Source organism: Esox lucius, chromosome 10, assembly GCF_011004845.1.
Source record: "Esox lucius isolate fEsoLuc1 chromosome 10, fEsoLuc1.pri, whole genome shotgun sequence".
In the NCBI taxonomy this organism is placed as follows: domain Eukaryota; kingdom Metazoa; phylum Chordata; class Actinopteri; order Esociformes; family Esocidae; genus Esox; species Esox lucius.
In genome coordinates, this window is record NC_047578.1 from 10,032,636 (window position 1) to 10,047,272 (window position 14,637).

At 43.4% G+C, this 14,637-nt stretch overlaps 2 protein-coding genes across 6 annotated transcripts; one reads left to right on the top strand and one right to left on the bottom strand.

The window, feature by feature from the left end:
* Window positions 1-32: 32 nt before the first annotated feature.
* On the top strand, window positions 33-4,817 carry klhl7 (kelch-like family member 7). Of its 3 annotated transcripts, XM_020050244.2 has the most exons (14): window positions 33-392; window positions 705-874; window positions 943-1,045; window positions 1,315-1,408; window positions 1,544-1,668; window positions 1,822-1,997; window positions 2,129-2,303; window positions 2,401-2,543; window positions 2,710-2,884; window positions 2,988-3,065; window positions 3,326-3,527; window positions 3,610-3,707; window positions 3,789-3,972; window positions 4,055-4,817. In XM_020050244.2, exons 2-14 carry the CDS (start codon window positions 722-724, stop codon window positions 4,212-4,214), a joined length of 1,866 nt encoding a protein of 621 aa, XP_019905803.1. In that variant the 5' UTR covers window positions 33-392; window positions 705-721; the 3' UTR covers window positions 4,215-4,817. The 3 variants fall into 3 exon arrangements, with proteins under 3 accessions (XP_019905803.1, XP_010871644.1, XP_019905804.1); XM_010873342.5 differs by having other exon boundaries at window positions 33-874; window positions 2,710-2,872; XM_020050245.1 differs by lacking the exons at window positions 33-392; window positions 705-874 and having other exon boundaries at window positions 957-1,045; window positions 1,263-1,408.
* A 1,113-nt stretch (window positions 4,818-5,930) lies between these two features.
* Window positions 5,931-14,232, bottom strand: aste1b (asteroid homolog 1b). 3 transcript variants are annotated; one of them, XM_010873345.4, is made up of 8 exons: window positions 14,181-14,232; window positions 10,446-10,699; window positions 10,111-10,244; window positions 9,838-9,970; window positions 8,703-9,715; window positions 8,369-8,591; window positions 8,046-8,211; window positions 5,931-7,953 (listed from the first exon to the last, which is right to left on the bottom strand). In XM_010873345.4, the coding sequence occupies exons 2-8, from the start codon at window positions 10,681-10,683 to the stop codon at window positions 7,644-7,646; spliced, it is 2,217 nt and encodes a 738-aa protein (XP_010871647.1). In that variant the 5' UTR covers window positions 10,684-10,699; window positions 14,181-14,232; the 3' UTR covers window positions 5,931-7,643. The 3 variants fall into 3 exon arrangements, with proteins under 3 accessions (XP_010871647.1, XP_010871648.3, XP_019905802.1); XM_010873346.4 differs by having other exon boundaries at window positions 10,446-10,694; window positions 14,181-14,219; XM_020050243.2 differs by lacking the exon at window positions 14,181-14,232 and adding an exon at window positions 11,956-12,481.
* Between the last annotated feature and the right edge of the window lie 405 nt (window positions 14,233-14,637).

The following is a 14,637-nucleotide window of genomic DNA, read 5'->3' on the forward strand; positions in this document are numbered from 1 at the left end:
GTGCGCCCAGTCTGAGAACTAACATTGTTTTTGGCCACTCCTTGTCATCGGCACATTCCACGGAGTACAGTACGGGGAGAAGAACATAAACAATTGCATTCCCAGGCTAGCTTCGTTACTGGGCATATTTGGTGTTAAAATAGAACACTAAACAAGACGTTTGACACGTCTGCTTTTTTTAATCAGTACATATATGAAACAACTACACTGCCTGGATCGGGTGAACTTTTCTCGTTTAAATAGAAACAGATAAGCAGGTCTCTGTAACCCAACGCCAGATGGCGATATTTGATAGCCACTGCTATGATTCTAACACAACCGAAAACTGTGAGGGAGAAAGCAGTGCCAGTAATGACGTTTGGAGTGCCAGCCAGCTAGTGCTAACCGGCTAGGTAATGCAAAATCAGATCCCGCTCTTCTTAAATGATTTTGTCATCAGACTAAACGTATACCTAAATGGTTTACTTGCAGCGAGTCCGCGTTAAGATTGGGGATTGTACAAAAAAAGCAACTGGACGTGCATGTAGCTCGCTCTTTTCTCTGCACAGGATCTGTAGCTAGCTAAGTTAGCATAACTGCCCAAACCAAAACAAGCATTGGTTCTGTTGTGCAGTGCAGTGGACGTTGCTGGTCGCGGAACGAGTAGGACTATTGCTTATTCTGTACATTTGGAGGCCATTGACAACCCTTGCTATTTAATTTAGTGTCCTGTTCTGCAGCTATGGCCAGCACAAGCATGGTTTCTGCAGCTGCAACGGGAGATAAAACCTCATGTTCGAGTTCTAAGAAGAAAAATGAAAAGAAGTTGGCTTCTAAAGAAGAGTTCAGATTCCTGTCCAGTATCATGGGCGTCATGAACAACTTGAGGAAACAAGTGAGTAGTTTTTGAAAGAAAATAATAAAAAAGTATATGCATGTCTTACAGTTTTTCCCTTTCTCCAGGGAACTCTATGTGACGTGATCTTGGTGGTTCAGGGGAAACATATTCCTGCTCACCGAGTGGTGTTAGCTGCAGCCAGCCACTTCTTCAGTCTAATGTTTACCAGTAAGTACAAACACGTTTGTTTTTATATCCTCCTGGGGACCAGAACAATTATTGTTTTTCCTAACCTTATCATAAACTTATCCTAAAGCCTGATGACTGCAACTATACCCACATTTCCGTGCTAGACCTGCTAAAAAACTGTTTGTAAGCTATTCTAATCCCCACATTTATAGTAAATCTCAGAATGAAACAAAATGTTTTTCCACTCTTCTTCCAGGTAACCCATTTGTCCCCTCCTTTCTTCTATAACAATTCTCCACATTTTCTAGCCAGCATGATGGAGTCTACCAGTCATGAGGTGGAGCTGAGGAGTGCTGAGCCTGAGATTATTGAACTGCTGGTGGAGTTTGTTTACACTGCACGGTAACACACCGCATGGTAACACACACAGGATTAGACATGTAAACAGAGGAAAATGGAGGATTATGAATAGAGGCTGCCTGTTTTAAGCTCTTTGGTAGAAATGGAAACAAATGCTTGTTTTTGTGTTTGTTTAAGAATCTCAGTTAACAGCAGTAATGTCCAGTCTTTGCTGGATGCTGCCAACCAGTACCAGATAGAACCGGTGAAGAAGATGTGTGTCGACTTCTTGAAAGAACAGGTTGATGCTACCAACTGTCTGGGTAAGAGCTGTCTACATTTTTACAGTGCCTCGCAGAAGTATTCAAACCCATGACCAGTTCTCTCACTTTAATGAACTGAAAATGGCACATTGAAATTTCTGTTTCATATTTTATTTTGAAGCACTTAAACACTTCATATACATTATTGGTAAGGTATCTCTGCTCTGGCCGAGTGTTTGGACTGTCCCGAGTTGAAGCTGTCTGCCGATGACTTCATCCATCAACACTTTACTGAGGTTTATAAACTGGACGAGTTCCTCCAACTAGACGTCTCACAGCTCACACAGTTACTGCACCAAGACACACTCACTGTCCGGGCTGAGGACCAGGTAACATGCGTGTGAATGCACACCAATACACAGTAAGAACCATGTTTTAACTAACGTGTGAAGATCATTGGCTTAAGTACGACGTGTCTTTCTCTTTGTGTGTGTGTGTGTGTGTGTGTGTGTGTGTGTAGATCTATGAGTCTGCGGTAAGATGGCTAAAGTACGACGTGTGCAACCGGCAGGGTCACATAGTGGAGGTGTTGGGGTGTGTCCGCTTCCCCCTGGTGTCTAAAGCTTTCCTCTCTAAGACCGTCCAGGCTGAGCCCCTCATTCAGGACAATCCAGAGTGCCTCAAGATGGTCATCAGTAAGTGTACACTCACACAAACACACACATCCACACAGAGTACACTAATCTAGGGGGTGTGTGTGTGTGTGTGTGTGTGTCCTGTCCATATGTGCAGGTGGGATGCGCTACCACTTGTTATCCCCAGAGGATCGGGAGGAGTTAGGAGAGAACAGTCGACCACGACGCAAGAAACATGACTACAGGATTGCTCTGTTTGGAGGCTCCCAACCGCAGTCGTGCAGATACTTCAACCCTAAGGTGAATACAATCGGTCCCAAACCCAGGGGGTTTCAAAATATGCACATGTGTTTTGGACTAGGCTCAGTCAGAGCATTGTCCATCTGCTGTCTCAGGATGTCGATTAAAAAAAAAAAGCTGCAATACCTCAAATGGGGTGTGTGCGTTCGTGTGCATGTGCGTCCAGGACTACAGCTGGTCAGACATCCGCTGCCCGTTTGAGAAGCGCCGCGATGCGACGGCCGTGTTCTGGGATAACGTCGTCTACATCCTGGGGGGATCTCAGCTGTTTCCCATCAAGAGAATGGACTGTTACAATGTACTGAAGGACAGCTGGTACTCCAAGCTAGGTGCTGGAACTTGTGCGTGCGCATGCTTTGGCAGTGTCTTAAGACGGGAGCCGTTCGGCTTGTGTTGCAACACAGTAAAAGTTGTACGTGTCCTAATGTTTTCTCTGTAAACTAGGCCCTCCCACACCACGAGACAGTCTGGCCGCCTGTGCCTCTCAGGGCAAGATCTACACATCTGGAGGGTCTGAAGTAGGTGAGTTTTTAGTACCCTGACCTTAACCTAAACAATCTAACATTCATGGTTAAACCAAGTCGTAGTTCCAAACCTAAACATGTAAGCCCAAGTCAGATAAAGTTTATTGAAGCAGGGACAGGCCAAATCTCCTCACTTTGCACGATTTCCCTTGTTTAGCCGTCGGATAAGTAAACCAGGAACTCACGTGCGCGCGCTCACCCAGAGCCGCGTGGTAGTGTGAATCCGTGCTGAAGCGCGTTGTCTGTCTCTGCGTCCAGGCAGTTCGGCACTGAACCTGTTTGAGTGTTACGACACGCGCTGCGAGTCGTGGCAGACCAAGGCCAGCATGCTGATGCCTCGCTGTAGCCACGGCAGTGTGGAGGCCAACGGCCTGATCTATGTATGCGGTGGGTCGCTAGGCAACAACGTTTCTGGGAGGGTCCTCAACAACTGTGAGGTCTACGACCCCGTCAAGGAGGAGTGAGTGCAAACACGAGTGTACACAGGCCTGTGTGTGTTGGCGGGTCATCAATGGGGGTGTGTGTGTGTGTGTGTGTTTTAGATGGAGGGAGCTGAGCGGGATGAGGGAAGCCAGGAAGAACCATGGTCTGGTGTTTGTCAACAACAGAATCTACGCTGTGGGAGGAATGAATGGACTGGGTATGACACCTACACATATATACACACACAGATGGCTACATAGTGTTGCATATTTATATGGGTGTGTGTCTGTGTATGAAGGGGGGCTGGACTCGGTGGAGTACTATGACATCAGCAGGAATGAGTGGCACATTGCCGCGGCGATGCCGTGGCGAGGGGTGAACGTGAGGTGTGCTGCAGTCGGCGGAGTGATCTACGTCCTGGCAGGGTTCCAGGGGGTCGGACGACTAGGACACATCCTGGAGTACCACACTGAAACAGACAGGTACACACACACACACACACACAACCTTTCCAGTGGGTTCGCATTCCACTTCCACTTCTCATACCTCTCTGCATGCCCACAGGTGGGTGACCTGCAGTAAGGTGCGAGCGTTCCCGGTCACCAGCTGTCTGATCTGTGTAGTGGACACCTGTGGAGCCAAGGAGGAGGAGACGGAGTCAGCGCTCACTCACACAATACCCCCGTCCTCTTCATCCTCATCGTCAGCATCTTCCACAGCGTAACCCGTTAGCTTTTGACGTTTTCTTCTGAGCACATTATTCGGACGATGAGGGCTGGTTGGTGTGGCGTTAAACTGAAGTGCCAACCATGCTGCAGTTTCATACAGGCCCACATCATGTAGAAAGCACAGTCTCTTTGAGGTGAAGCGTCACCGTAAACCCTAACAGAATATGGAATTTGAAAATAATATTAAATCCGTATGTTGATGATTTTCTTGAGCTAGGCAGGTCTTCGAAGCTAGAGAACGACGACTAATCTAATGACTGATTGATGAGCTCTCAGCCAATCGAGTACAAATATGAACTGAACATGTTTTAACCAGAACTGGATCAAACAATTTGAGGTGTGCTTGATATATAGAGTTAATTTGGCACTTTCCATTCCATAGGTTCCATTTTACAGCTCAAGCATTGATGAAATATTATTTGGGACTATGCATTTTATTTTTTGTGTTTATTTGATGGCAGTGTGTATTATATTGTTCTGTGTATAAAGTGTGTGGTGTGTCTGAAAGTGCATAGAAGAAACACTAGCTGATACTATGCTTTTTACATGTACTGTATGTATGTATGTATGATAAATACAGTATTTTTACAGCATGTTCACTGTTTGACACCACGTTATTTATTAGACTTTGACTGCTGGCTTTATTAGCTGTACAATTCCACAGGATACTTTTTTTTGTTTAAATGTCTGTCTAGGCTGTGGAGCTGTTTTTAGCTTTAATTTACAAGACCTGCTTTTAGCTAATATTTGCTAGCTGATTTACTATATTATCCAAGCTACAGTATGTTTAAAAATTATTTTTAAACGTTTTTGAATCTGGGTCAGTAAACAATGTTTTGATTTTTTTCTTTGCAACAGCCCAAATGAGAAAATATTGGTTTGATCTCTCTACCTGGAATTAGTAGAGGGTTAATTCATGAGAATTATGTAAATGTGAGCACATTTTGATTGACAGTCGATACAGGTTTAAGCGTTTTAAGGTAGGATAAATGGAACATGAAAAGAAAAGGTTGGATTGGTCTCTCTAGCTTGAATGGTTCAAAATATACTACTAATATCCCATAAAATGACTGAAGAAATCTCAGTAGTAGTGAATCAAATTTTAAAATTGTAATAGGTGTGAAATATTTTAAGTATAAAAATATCAACATTTTGAAGTATAAAATAGGCTGTCAAAATGTTGAATAGAAGAACACTATTCCAGACCATTCTGTAAATGTAGAAGTTTGAAGACTTGTACAGTAAATTATGACTAGTAAGGAAATTTTCCCAGTCCTGTTAAATAAATCAGTAGTTAAAGTGAGGGTTAAGTTTAGGGGTTAGTAAGGAAATATTTTTTCATGATCCCAGAAATGTTCTCACTAGTAAAACTAGAATGTGTATGTGTGTAAGTACATAGAGTGCCTCTCAAAATTATTCATGCCCCTTGGACTAAAGGGGGTGAATACTTACACAATCCATTATTGCATTTGTAATTAATTTAGGGGTATTCAACTCTGGAATTTGAAGCTACTTCCACTCTGTTTTTCATTTCAACACTGTAACTCACTTTGACATTATGGAAATTTTTATGTTGATCAGTGACAAAAATCCTGATTAATCAATTTTGATTTCATATTGTAATACAAAATCTGGCAAAGTCCAAGTGGGGGTGAATACCTTTGAGGGCCACTGCATATGTGTATATGAGATCAACAATAAAAACAAAGCTGGAATTTAAAATTTATTTTTATTTGGTAACTGGGACAGTGATTTATATAAAACAATATACACACATTCAATACATATACAGATTTTATTAGAAAAAAAAGTTATTAAAAAAATGTATTGAAGCTACAGTGGCCTCCAGAATTATTGGCACCCTTGCTAAATATCAAAGCTGCACTAGGTTGGATTTTTTCAGTAAAAAAACTAATGTTTTGTCCCCTATAAACATGTTGTGTAAGCTAATGAGGTGCTCTAAGAGTTGTTTAGCAACAGACAGCTCAGTGCCAATGGAAGGTCAATTCATGTTTTGAGTGTGCCGCTACTTTCCAGAAAAATCGGTTCCAGCAATCCCGTTCCAGAAAATCGCCTGCTGCGAGGCGGGCCTTCGCATTTTACCTGGATGATATGTATAGAGCATAAATACGCCATAGGGAGCGAAGTTCACTTACAGTAAGAAACAATATTGTCAGCTAGAGACCAGGGCAACGAACTGACAATTCAAAAACTGCAATGAAGCGAAAGACTTGCTCTCTATAGCTAGCGACCAGGAACCCTAAGCTAACGTTATTAAGTCTGAGAATAATGTCAAACTCTTGAGTTATTGTTAAAACTTTTAAAATAAATGTCTAATAGTCTATTTTCATATTATTATTCGTAACTTCATTCTCTATCGGGCGTTGGTGCAGAGCCGCTTTCTGACGGGTGAGTAATCAAAAAATGCTGTAAATGTTATTTTTTGTTGTTGCTGAAAATCCTACCTAGTGCAGCTTTTACAGAAAAAATGTACTGCGAAAAAATCTGTCCTTGCTGGTGGACACCTCTTCATATCATTCGATAGGTTTTCAAAGGGATTTGATGGGGACTGTAGCCATTACAAAATCTTGATTATGGATTATGGTGGAAGATCAAATGATGACCCATTACATGATTACATGACTCTTACCAAGGCGTCCTGGGTCTTTGGAAGTAAAACAGCCCCACAACATCTCAGATCCACCACCATACTTCACAGTGGGATTCAGGTTCTTTACAAATATATCCTCCAGGCAGGTTCATCACAGCTCCAGTTGTTTTATTTCTTAATTATGGCACTAATAGGTGGAGATTGATTTTTTTCAGGCATTTAGCTGTTTTGTAGCCATTGCCTGATTTGTGAACTTCAACCACCTTCTGTCTCTATCATTTGTGTCATGTATGACCACTTGGCAAGACTCACATTAACTTTGAAAAGTAAAATCCTAATCAGAATATACATTAATTATATTCTGTTAATAAGATTAGGGGTGCCAATAAAAATATTGAATGAAATTGTCTTGATGACAATTTTTCTATTTTCAATATTATGGATTATATTTGTATTTTGTGTGTAAGATTCAGCTGATTATATTCACAGCCTTATTTCATATTTACATATGGAGGCGAGCACAAGTTTTTTTGCTGGTACATACTATGTGCTTGGAGTTTTAGCAGAGAAAGAATAGTTAATAGTTTACATATAGGGTTTAAAACAGTCATTGGGACACAGCATTCCTTGAGTGGATTTCAATCATTTGGAATGAACCTGGCCTAAAACAGTGAACTAATACCAGGCCATATTTTGGTGCTACTCACTCCTATCCCTCAAAATTTATGAAAAGAGGAACAGTATATTTATGAGCACCACTGATTAGTATGACGCATTGGTTTTCACCTCTACAACCACTGTCTTTTTTTATCTCTCACTCTTCATCCTCCTCCTCTTCCTCTGCCATCAGCAGGGCAAACCTATTGTTTATCTCCTGGGAGACAGGAGCTTTCTCTCCTCTAGCTCTCCCTCCTCCTCTGCCCTTCCCTCTCCCCCTCCCCCTGCCACCACTTCTTTTCATCCCTGATGAGGAGTTCAGTCTATTTAAGGTGCAGCTCTCCAGAGCCGCCAGTAGGGAGCGGTAAAGTTGCAAAGAGAAAAGATCTGCAGCCAGGACAGACTCAGGAGAACAACCCCCTCTTAGACGCCCAACCAATCCATGGACCAGAGTACCACTGAATAGCCTGGGGAACAGAGGAAGAACAGGGTTTAAACAGGGGTTTGGGCTGTGTCTATGTTGTGTGTGTACGACTGCATGTGTGTGTGTTTTACATACCATGCTGTGTCTGGTTCAGGCAGGGGCATACACAGTAGCTGGTTCAGACTGAGCACACTCCACAGGCAAGCTTGCCATTGGCTGAAAGCATGCGTCACTCCCAGATCAACACCCCGCCTGTTTCCTGGCCGCAGGCGAATCTTCACCCATATGTTTCTTTCTGTGGCTAAATAAGACAAATAAGTGATTGTGTGAGTGTGTATGACTGTACGACGAAATACTTTGTTTCTTTGCAAAGCAAATAATTTAACGGGTGGACCCAAATAAAGTGTGTGAGCGTCTGTCAGGTGTGTCTAAATGTGTGGGCATACTGCTCCTACTACCTTTCTGTTTCAGTCCAGGCTGGGTGTTCCGGGTCATCTCACCATAAACAATACCCAGCAGCAAAGCCTGTATCTGGGGTAGAGTGGGAAGAGGTCTGGCCTCTCTCCTCCAGAATCCAGTCACTCCCAGGGCCAGCCTGAGGTGGGGATGTAGTGGGGCCAGGGAGGACTCCTTCACCCCCAGGACATCATACAGTACCCCCAGACGCACTGACACAGGAGCCTACAGAAATGTGGGGGTAGATTGAAAGATTGTCATGGTTACCTCACAGAACCTGTTGTTCTGGTGGTCTACCAATGTGTTGTGTTGATATGTCAGTGTTTCTGTGGTTACCTGGCAGAGTGTGTCCAGGGTTAGCAGGGTTCTGGGGGCACGTGGCTCCACTTGGTTCTTCCTCAGGTTCAGATCGTGTCGGTCATACTCCTCCACCCGCAGCCCGGTGTCCCGCTCCACGCCTCCAGGGCCGTTGTTCTCACCCAGGCCAAAGCAAGGCTCTGCATCCAGCCAACGCACTCCCTGATCCTGACCTCCGCCCCTTCCCCTCCTCCCCCTCTGCACCCCTCCTCTTGCCATCCCTCTCGCTCCTTGGGTCCCCTGTGCACCTTGTCCCTGGACATTGTGACCCTCTTCCCTTCCCATCTGTCCCTCTCTTATATTCCCTGCCTCCTGATTGGCCAGTAGGATCCCATAAAGGGCCTGTCGAATGGCCGTGGCGCAGCAGTGGCTGCTGGGTTGTCTGCTGTTCTCCACCTGAGGGATAAGCAGTACCCTTTTGAGGCCCAGGACGTCAAGCACCAGGGGGGCCATCGCTCCGCTAACCGCGGCCCAGCACAGCCACTCTGGTGGAGGGCACAGAGTAGAGTCCCAGAGGCCCTGCGGAGACCTGGAGGATCCCCCTGAGAACCAGGTGGAAAGACGGCTCGGAGGGGTCAGATGGTACTCCTGCATTCCTGACCGCAGCACAGCACACAGCCCGGTCCTCCCTCCTCTCCCCCCTCCTACTCCTCCTGTCAGTCTACCCAGCACCTCCAAAGCCTCCTCCGGTCCATTGAAGGACGAGAGCCAGAGGAGGATGCCCCTAACGCGAGACTGGCTCCCTCCTCCCCCGCCTCCACCCATGGCTCCCGCCGTTAGCTGAGAGAGGAGAGTGTTTATGTGTTTGCTGGTGTGTTCCGTGGTGTAGTCATTCCCTGCCAGCACGGCACATAGCGGCAGGAGTTCCCGGTTCATACCACCAAAGTGCCTGCAAAGCCCACTGACCGTGTAGCGCCTGGCTGAGATGTAGCGATTTGGAGAGGAGCCGCCAACATTGGCCCACTGAAAGAACTGAAAGGGAATGTACCCACCTGAAAGTAGAGGGAGGGGTGCATGGTGGGTGAGAGTGGGTGAGGGTTGTGAGGGCGATGGGGGTGCTGTGAGGAATAATAAGAAAAAACATTAAGCGACGTCCTGGTCTGGCATCACCTACCTGGCAGGTCAAAGATGTAAAAGTCGCTGTCATTGGTAAGAACGGGACATGCCCATTGATTGGCCAGGCAGGCAATCTCCCAGTCGGCTTCCGCAGGGCACTGGACCAATGGAACACCTCGCTGGGAGAGCACCTGAGTTAAGACAGGTGGAGACAAAAAAAAGAGGGAGAGAATGTGAACGTCAATGTGCAGTTCTGTTCCCTGTATGTACTTGGGCATGTATGAAACATTGTTGTCTGTGTATAATGACGTGTGTGTGTGTGTGTGTGTACCTGGATGAAGACGTGTCGGGTCAGCAGCGGGAGGACTGAGCCGTGTTGGCCCCGAGACAGTGACTCCGCCTCTCTGATCTTACTCTGCATACGCTGCCTCAGGGTGGACAGCTTCTTATCACTGGGGTCCATGCCTGACACACACACACACCCACACAATGAGACACACACACACACCCACACACCCACACAATGAGACACACACACACACCCACACAATTAAACACACTCACACAGAGGCGCAAACTATGCCACAGATTCTGTTGCGCGCACTCTCCCACACACACACACACACACACACACACACACAAACGCACGCACGCTGTCCTGCTTACCTCCGTCCAGCACCACAAATGGCTGTACGTTGCAGGCCTCCAGAGCAGAGATGAACGTAGACAGTAGGGCAGCAAATGTATCATAGTCCCCTCCGTGTGCCTGGTCCAGTCCATTGTTTAGATAGAGCTTGAAAAACAGACTAGAGCCATCTATCACCAGCCTGCTGTCTCGAAACTTGACTTCCTGGAAAAAGCCCCTGTTACCCTCCACATAGCTGGTTAGCCCATGGACACCCATGTGATCATAGACTGCCCTGGGGGGGAGGGGGGGTTGTTAGTGTCTTTTCCACAGAATAATCTAATTGGTGCAGATACCTATGGGTTCCGTCCAAGGCCGTATCTAGCCCTCCCTAACATGAACAGTGAAAGGTTCATCACAAGAGATAAATATATTACAAGAGACTGTCCATTTGGGATTTATCTATTGACAAGTCAAAAAGATAGGCTATTCTCTCTTGTGCCAACTGCTTATCCCTTTCTGTCTCACATTTGATTTTTTATAAATTATTATAAAAAAAGTTGTATTTTATTTCTGAGATTTACACTGTTCTATAAAAATACCAACACTCCAAAAATGTAATTTACTGGCATACAGTCAATGGCATAGGAGATGAGTGGAGCAATGTAGTAGGAATATCCATGCCATGTTTAAAAACAATTTGCAAAAGAATACAAAATGTACCCACCCCTCCCCCAATATCAAACCCACTCCTAGTCTTCATGTACAACCCTGTTTCCAGAAAAGTGACTTAAAATGCAAATATAAACAGAATGCAATGATGTGCAAATAATTTATCCCTGTATTTCTTGAAAATAGTATGAAGATAGCATCAAATGTTGAAACTGAGAAGTGTTGTTTTTGTAAAAATACATGCCCATTTTGAATATAATGCCAGCATTGTGTTTAAAAAAAGTTGGGACAGGGGCATGTTAACCACTGTGTTGCATCACCTCTTCTTATAACAATACTCTGTATTACCATTTGGGAACTGAGGAGACCAACTGCTGTAGTTGACAGTGAGCTGTGTTCCCATTCTTGCTTGATATACAGTGGATATAAAAAGTCTACACACCCCTGATAAAATGCCAGGTTCTTGTGATGTGAAAGAATGAGACAAAGATAAATCATGCCAGAACTTTTTCCACCTTTAATGTGACCCCCTCGAAGATTTCAGTTTGTTTTTCAATTGAATTGTTCACATTATAGGTCACATTAAAAGTGGAAACATTTCTGACATGATTTATCTTTCATTTTTTACATCACAAAAACCTGGCATTTTAACAAGGGCGTGTATACTTTTTATATCCACTTTAGGATTTCAGCTGCTCAACAGTTCGGGGTCTCTTTTGTCATATTTTTCATTTCATAATGTGACAAATATTTTCAATGGGTGACAGGTCTGGACTGTAGGCAGAGCAGTTTAGCACCCAGACTCTTTTACGATGGAGCCATGCTGTTGTAATACATGCAGAATGTTGTTTAGTCTTGCTGAAAAAAGCAAAGCCTTACCTGTATATATTGTTAAGGATTAATGGTGCCTTCACAGGTGTGCAAGTCTAATGCACACCATATCATCACTGATGCTGGCTTTTGAACTGTGTGCTGATAAGAAGCCAGATGGTCCCTCTCTCCTTTAGTCCGGCGTCCATGATTCCACAAAATTATTCCAAATGTTGATTCGTCAGACCACAGGATACTATTGCACTGTGCCTCAGTCCACCTTAAATAAGCTTGGGCCCAGAGAATGTAGCAGCGGTTCTGGATCTTGTTTATGTCTGGTTTCTTCTTTGCTTGGAAGAGTTTCAAACTTCATTTCTGGGTGCAGCGATGTACTGTGTTCACAGTCAATGGTTTTCGGGAAGGGTTCCGGAACCCACGCAGTAATTTCCACTACAGAATTGTGTCTGTTTTTAATGCAATGCTGTCTAAGGGCTCGAAGATCCTGGCCATCCTGTATTGGTTTTTACCTTGTCCCTTGCATACACATATTTCTCCATATTCTCTGAATCTTTTAATGATATTACATACAGTAGATGATGAGATCCCCAAACTCTTTGCAATATTATGTAGAGAAACGTTATTCTTAAATTGTTCACTATTTGCCCACACAGTATTTCAGAGTGGTGAACCCCTCCCCATCCTCAATTCTGACAGACCCATCCTCCCTGGAATAATCTTCTAATACCCAATCATGTTACTGACCTGTTGCCATTTGAGCAAATTAGTTGTGACATTCAACCTGGTTTAGTTTTTTAGCATTCCACAACATCCCTGTCCAAACCTTTTTGAAATGTATTGCTGGCAAAGATTCAAAGCGGGAAGATATTTTTCAAGAAACAATAAAATGTCTCAGTTCCAACATTTGATATGTTGTCTTTGTACTACCATTTTCTACTGAATATGTTTGAAATTATTTGGACATCGCTGAATTCTGTTTTATTTAGATGTTACGCAGCGTCCCCACGTTTTTGGAAACGGGGTGGATAGCTACCACTGTCAACTCTACTTAGGTTCATGTGGCTCAGATATAAGCATTCTTCCTAAACCTTTTGATATCAGGAAATTAAACGTCAACACATTAGCTAATGTGTTTTCACTATACCCAAATGGGTTGAAAGCGTTACAGGACTGAAGGTACGTCGGCTACCCAGGAAACATGCCAGCTAGCTAAGACGATTCTAGAGATAAACAAAATTTAGCGGGCTACACAACATATTTTCAAATAACTGCACAATTTTAGCTATATAGCTTCCTGTCATTCGTGTCTTTATCAACAGTCTGACTAATTTTACACAACTTCTCCAGCAATGCAGGTACGACTGTCAACCGCAACGACCCTGGCAAAAGGGCCTTTGCATCTTTCCTAAAGGCAAGATTTTATGAAACCAAAATCTCTGCCTGGCGTCCTCACGATAGCAATCAATGCAAGCACGCAGTGATCTTGATTTCTACAAAATCGTAATTTGTATCAATCAATACTATTTCGGGTGAAACAAATACCGACCTCGGTATTTTTAAATGGTAGCCTACATACGGGCCTGTTTCCGTTTAACATCGAAACCGTAAACGTGGTTTTTGGGGTGCAAATGTGAGGTGAACCGTTACAAAATGTTCTCTACTTTTAATTATTCGCCTTTCTCACAACGACACCACGTTAATCAAGTATGGCTGGCTATACAGTTTGAAATCATGCTTTTTAATCAATTTAAAAACAAATGCGTCCTGAATCTTTGTGATGTTGACTATCGAGAAGCTGCAAACAGCCTATATATAAATATAAACCGTTAGGCAGAGAGCACATAGCTCACTGAAGACAGATGGAGTAGGACGTTAGATGTTCAAAGTTATGATTGGTTTGACTACCCGTTAGTGCCAAGGAAGTTATGGTTTGCAACTGTATTACAAATGTTCATCCTTTGTAAATGTATCACTGTTTTGCTTCGATGAAACAAAAGAAAACTGATGTCAATTAGCAAGCTTTCATTCAATCGATTTATGGATTATATATTCCGTTTTCCACCATGTCTGCAGCAATGGGCATTCATATTATGACAACAACTGCATCCACTTAGATTTTTCTTGTTTTATTAGAAGGGCACATACAATAACTGACCGTCCAATTATTTGAATTATTTTTTTTCTATGTAGTTTTGTGAATTTATACTCAGAACAATGTATTATCCGACGGTACGTATTGTATTTACATCCAGCAATACATATAAAAATGCACTCACCAGTTTCACTTCCAAACAACTTGTTTTTACTTCTGAGCAAACTACATCCTACTACGTCAGAATAAGAGAGGATGGAATTTTGGGAGATGGAGTTCATTTTGTCTGTAAGAAATTGGAGGACTTTCCATACTTGCAAGCTGTCAAACATGTAAAAAAAAAGCATCACATCCCAAAATAAACTATCGTTTCATTACTCTTAACCAAGACTTCATGTGAAAAACCTATATTTGCACAATTCATCCATTTTTTCTCTGATTCAACAATGTATCTGTCAGACGCTGGATTTTTGCTACCATCTACTGGACATGGCAAGTAAAAACTTGAATCATTGGCCGTGTTTGAGATTTAAGATTTAAAAACGCCGCGTGCGATTGCAGATTGCCTATTAACAAATAACCTTACATCCTTAATAATCACTAATTATGGACATTTATTTGGACATTTGTCAATATGTCAT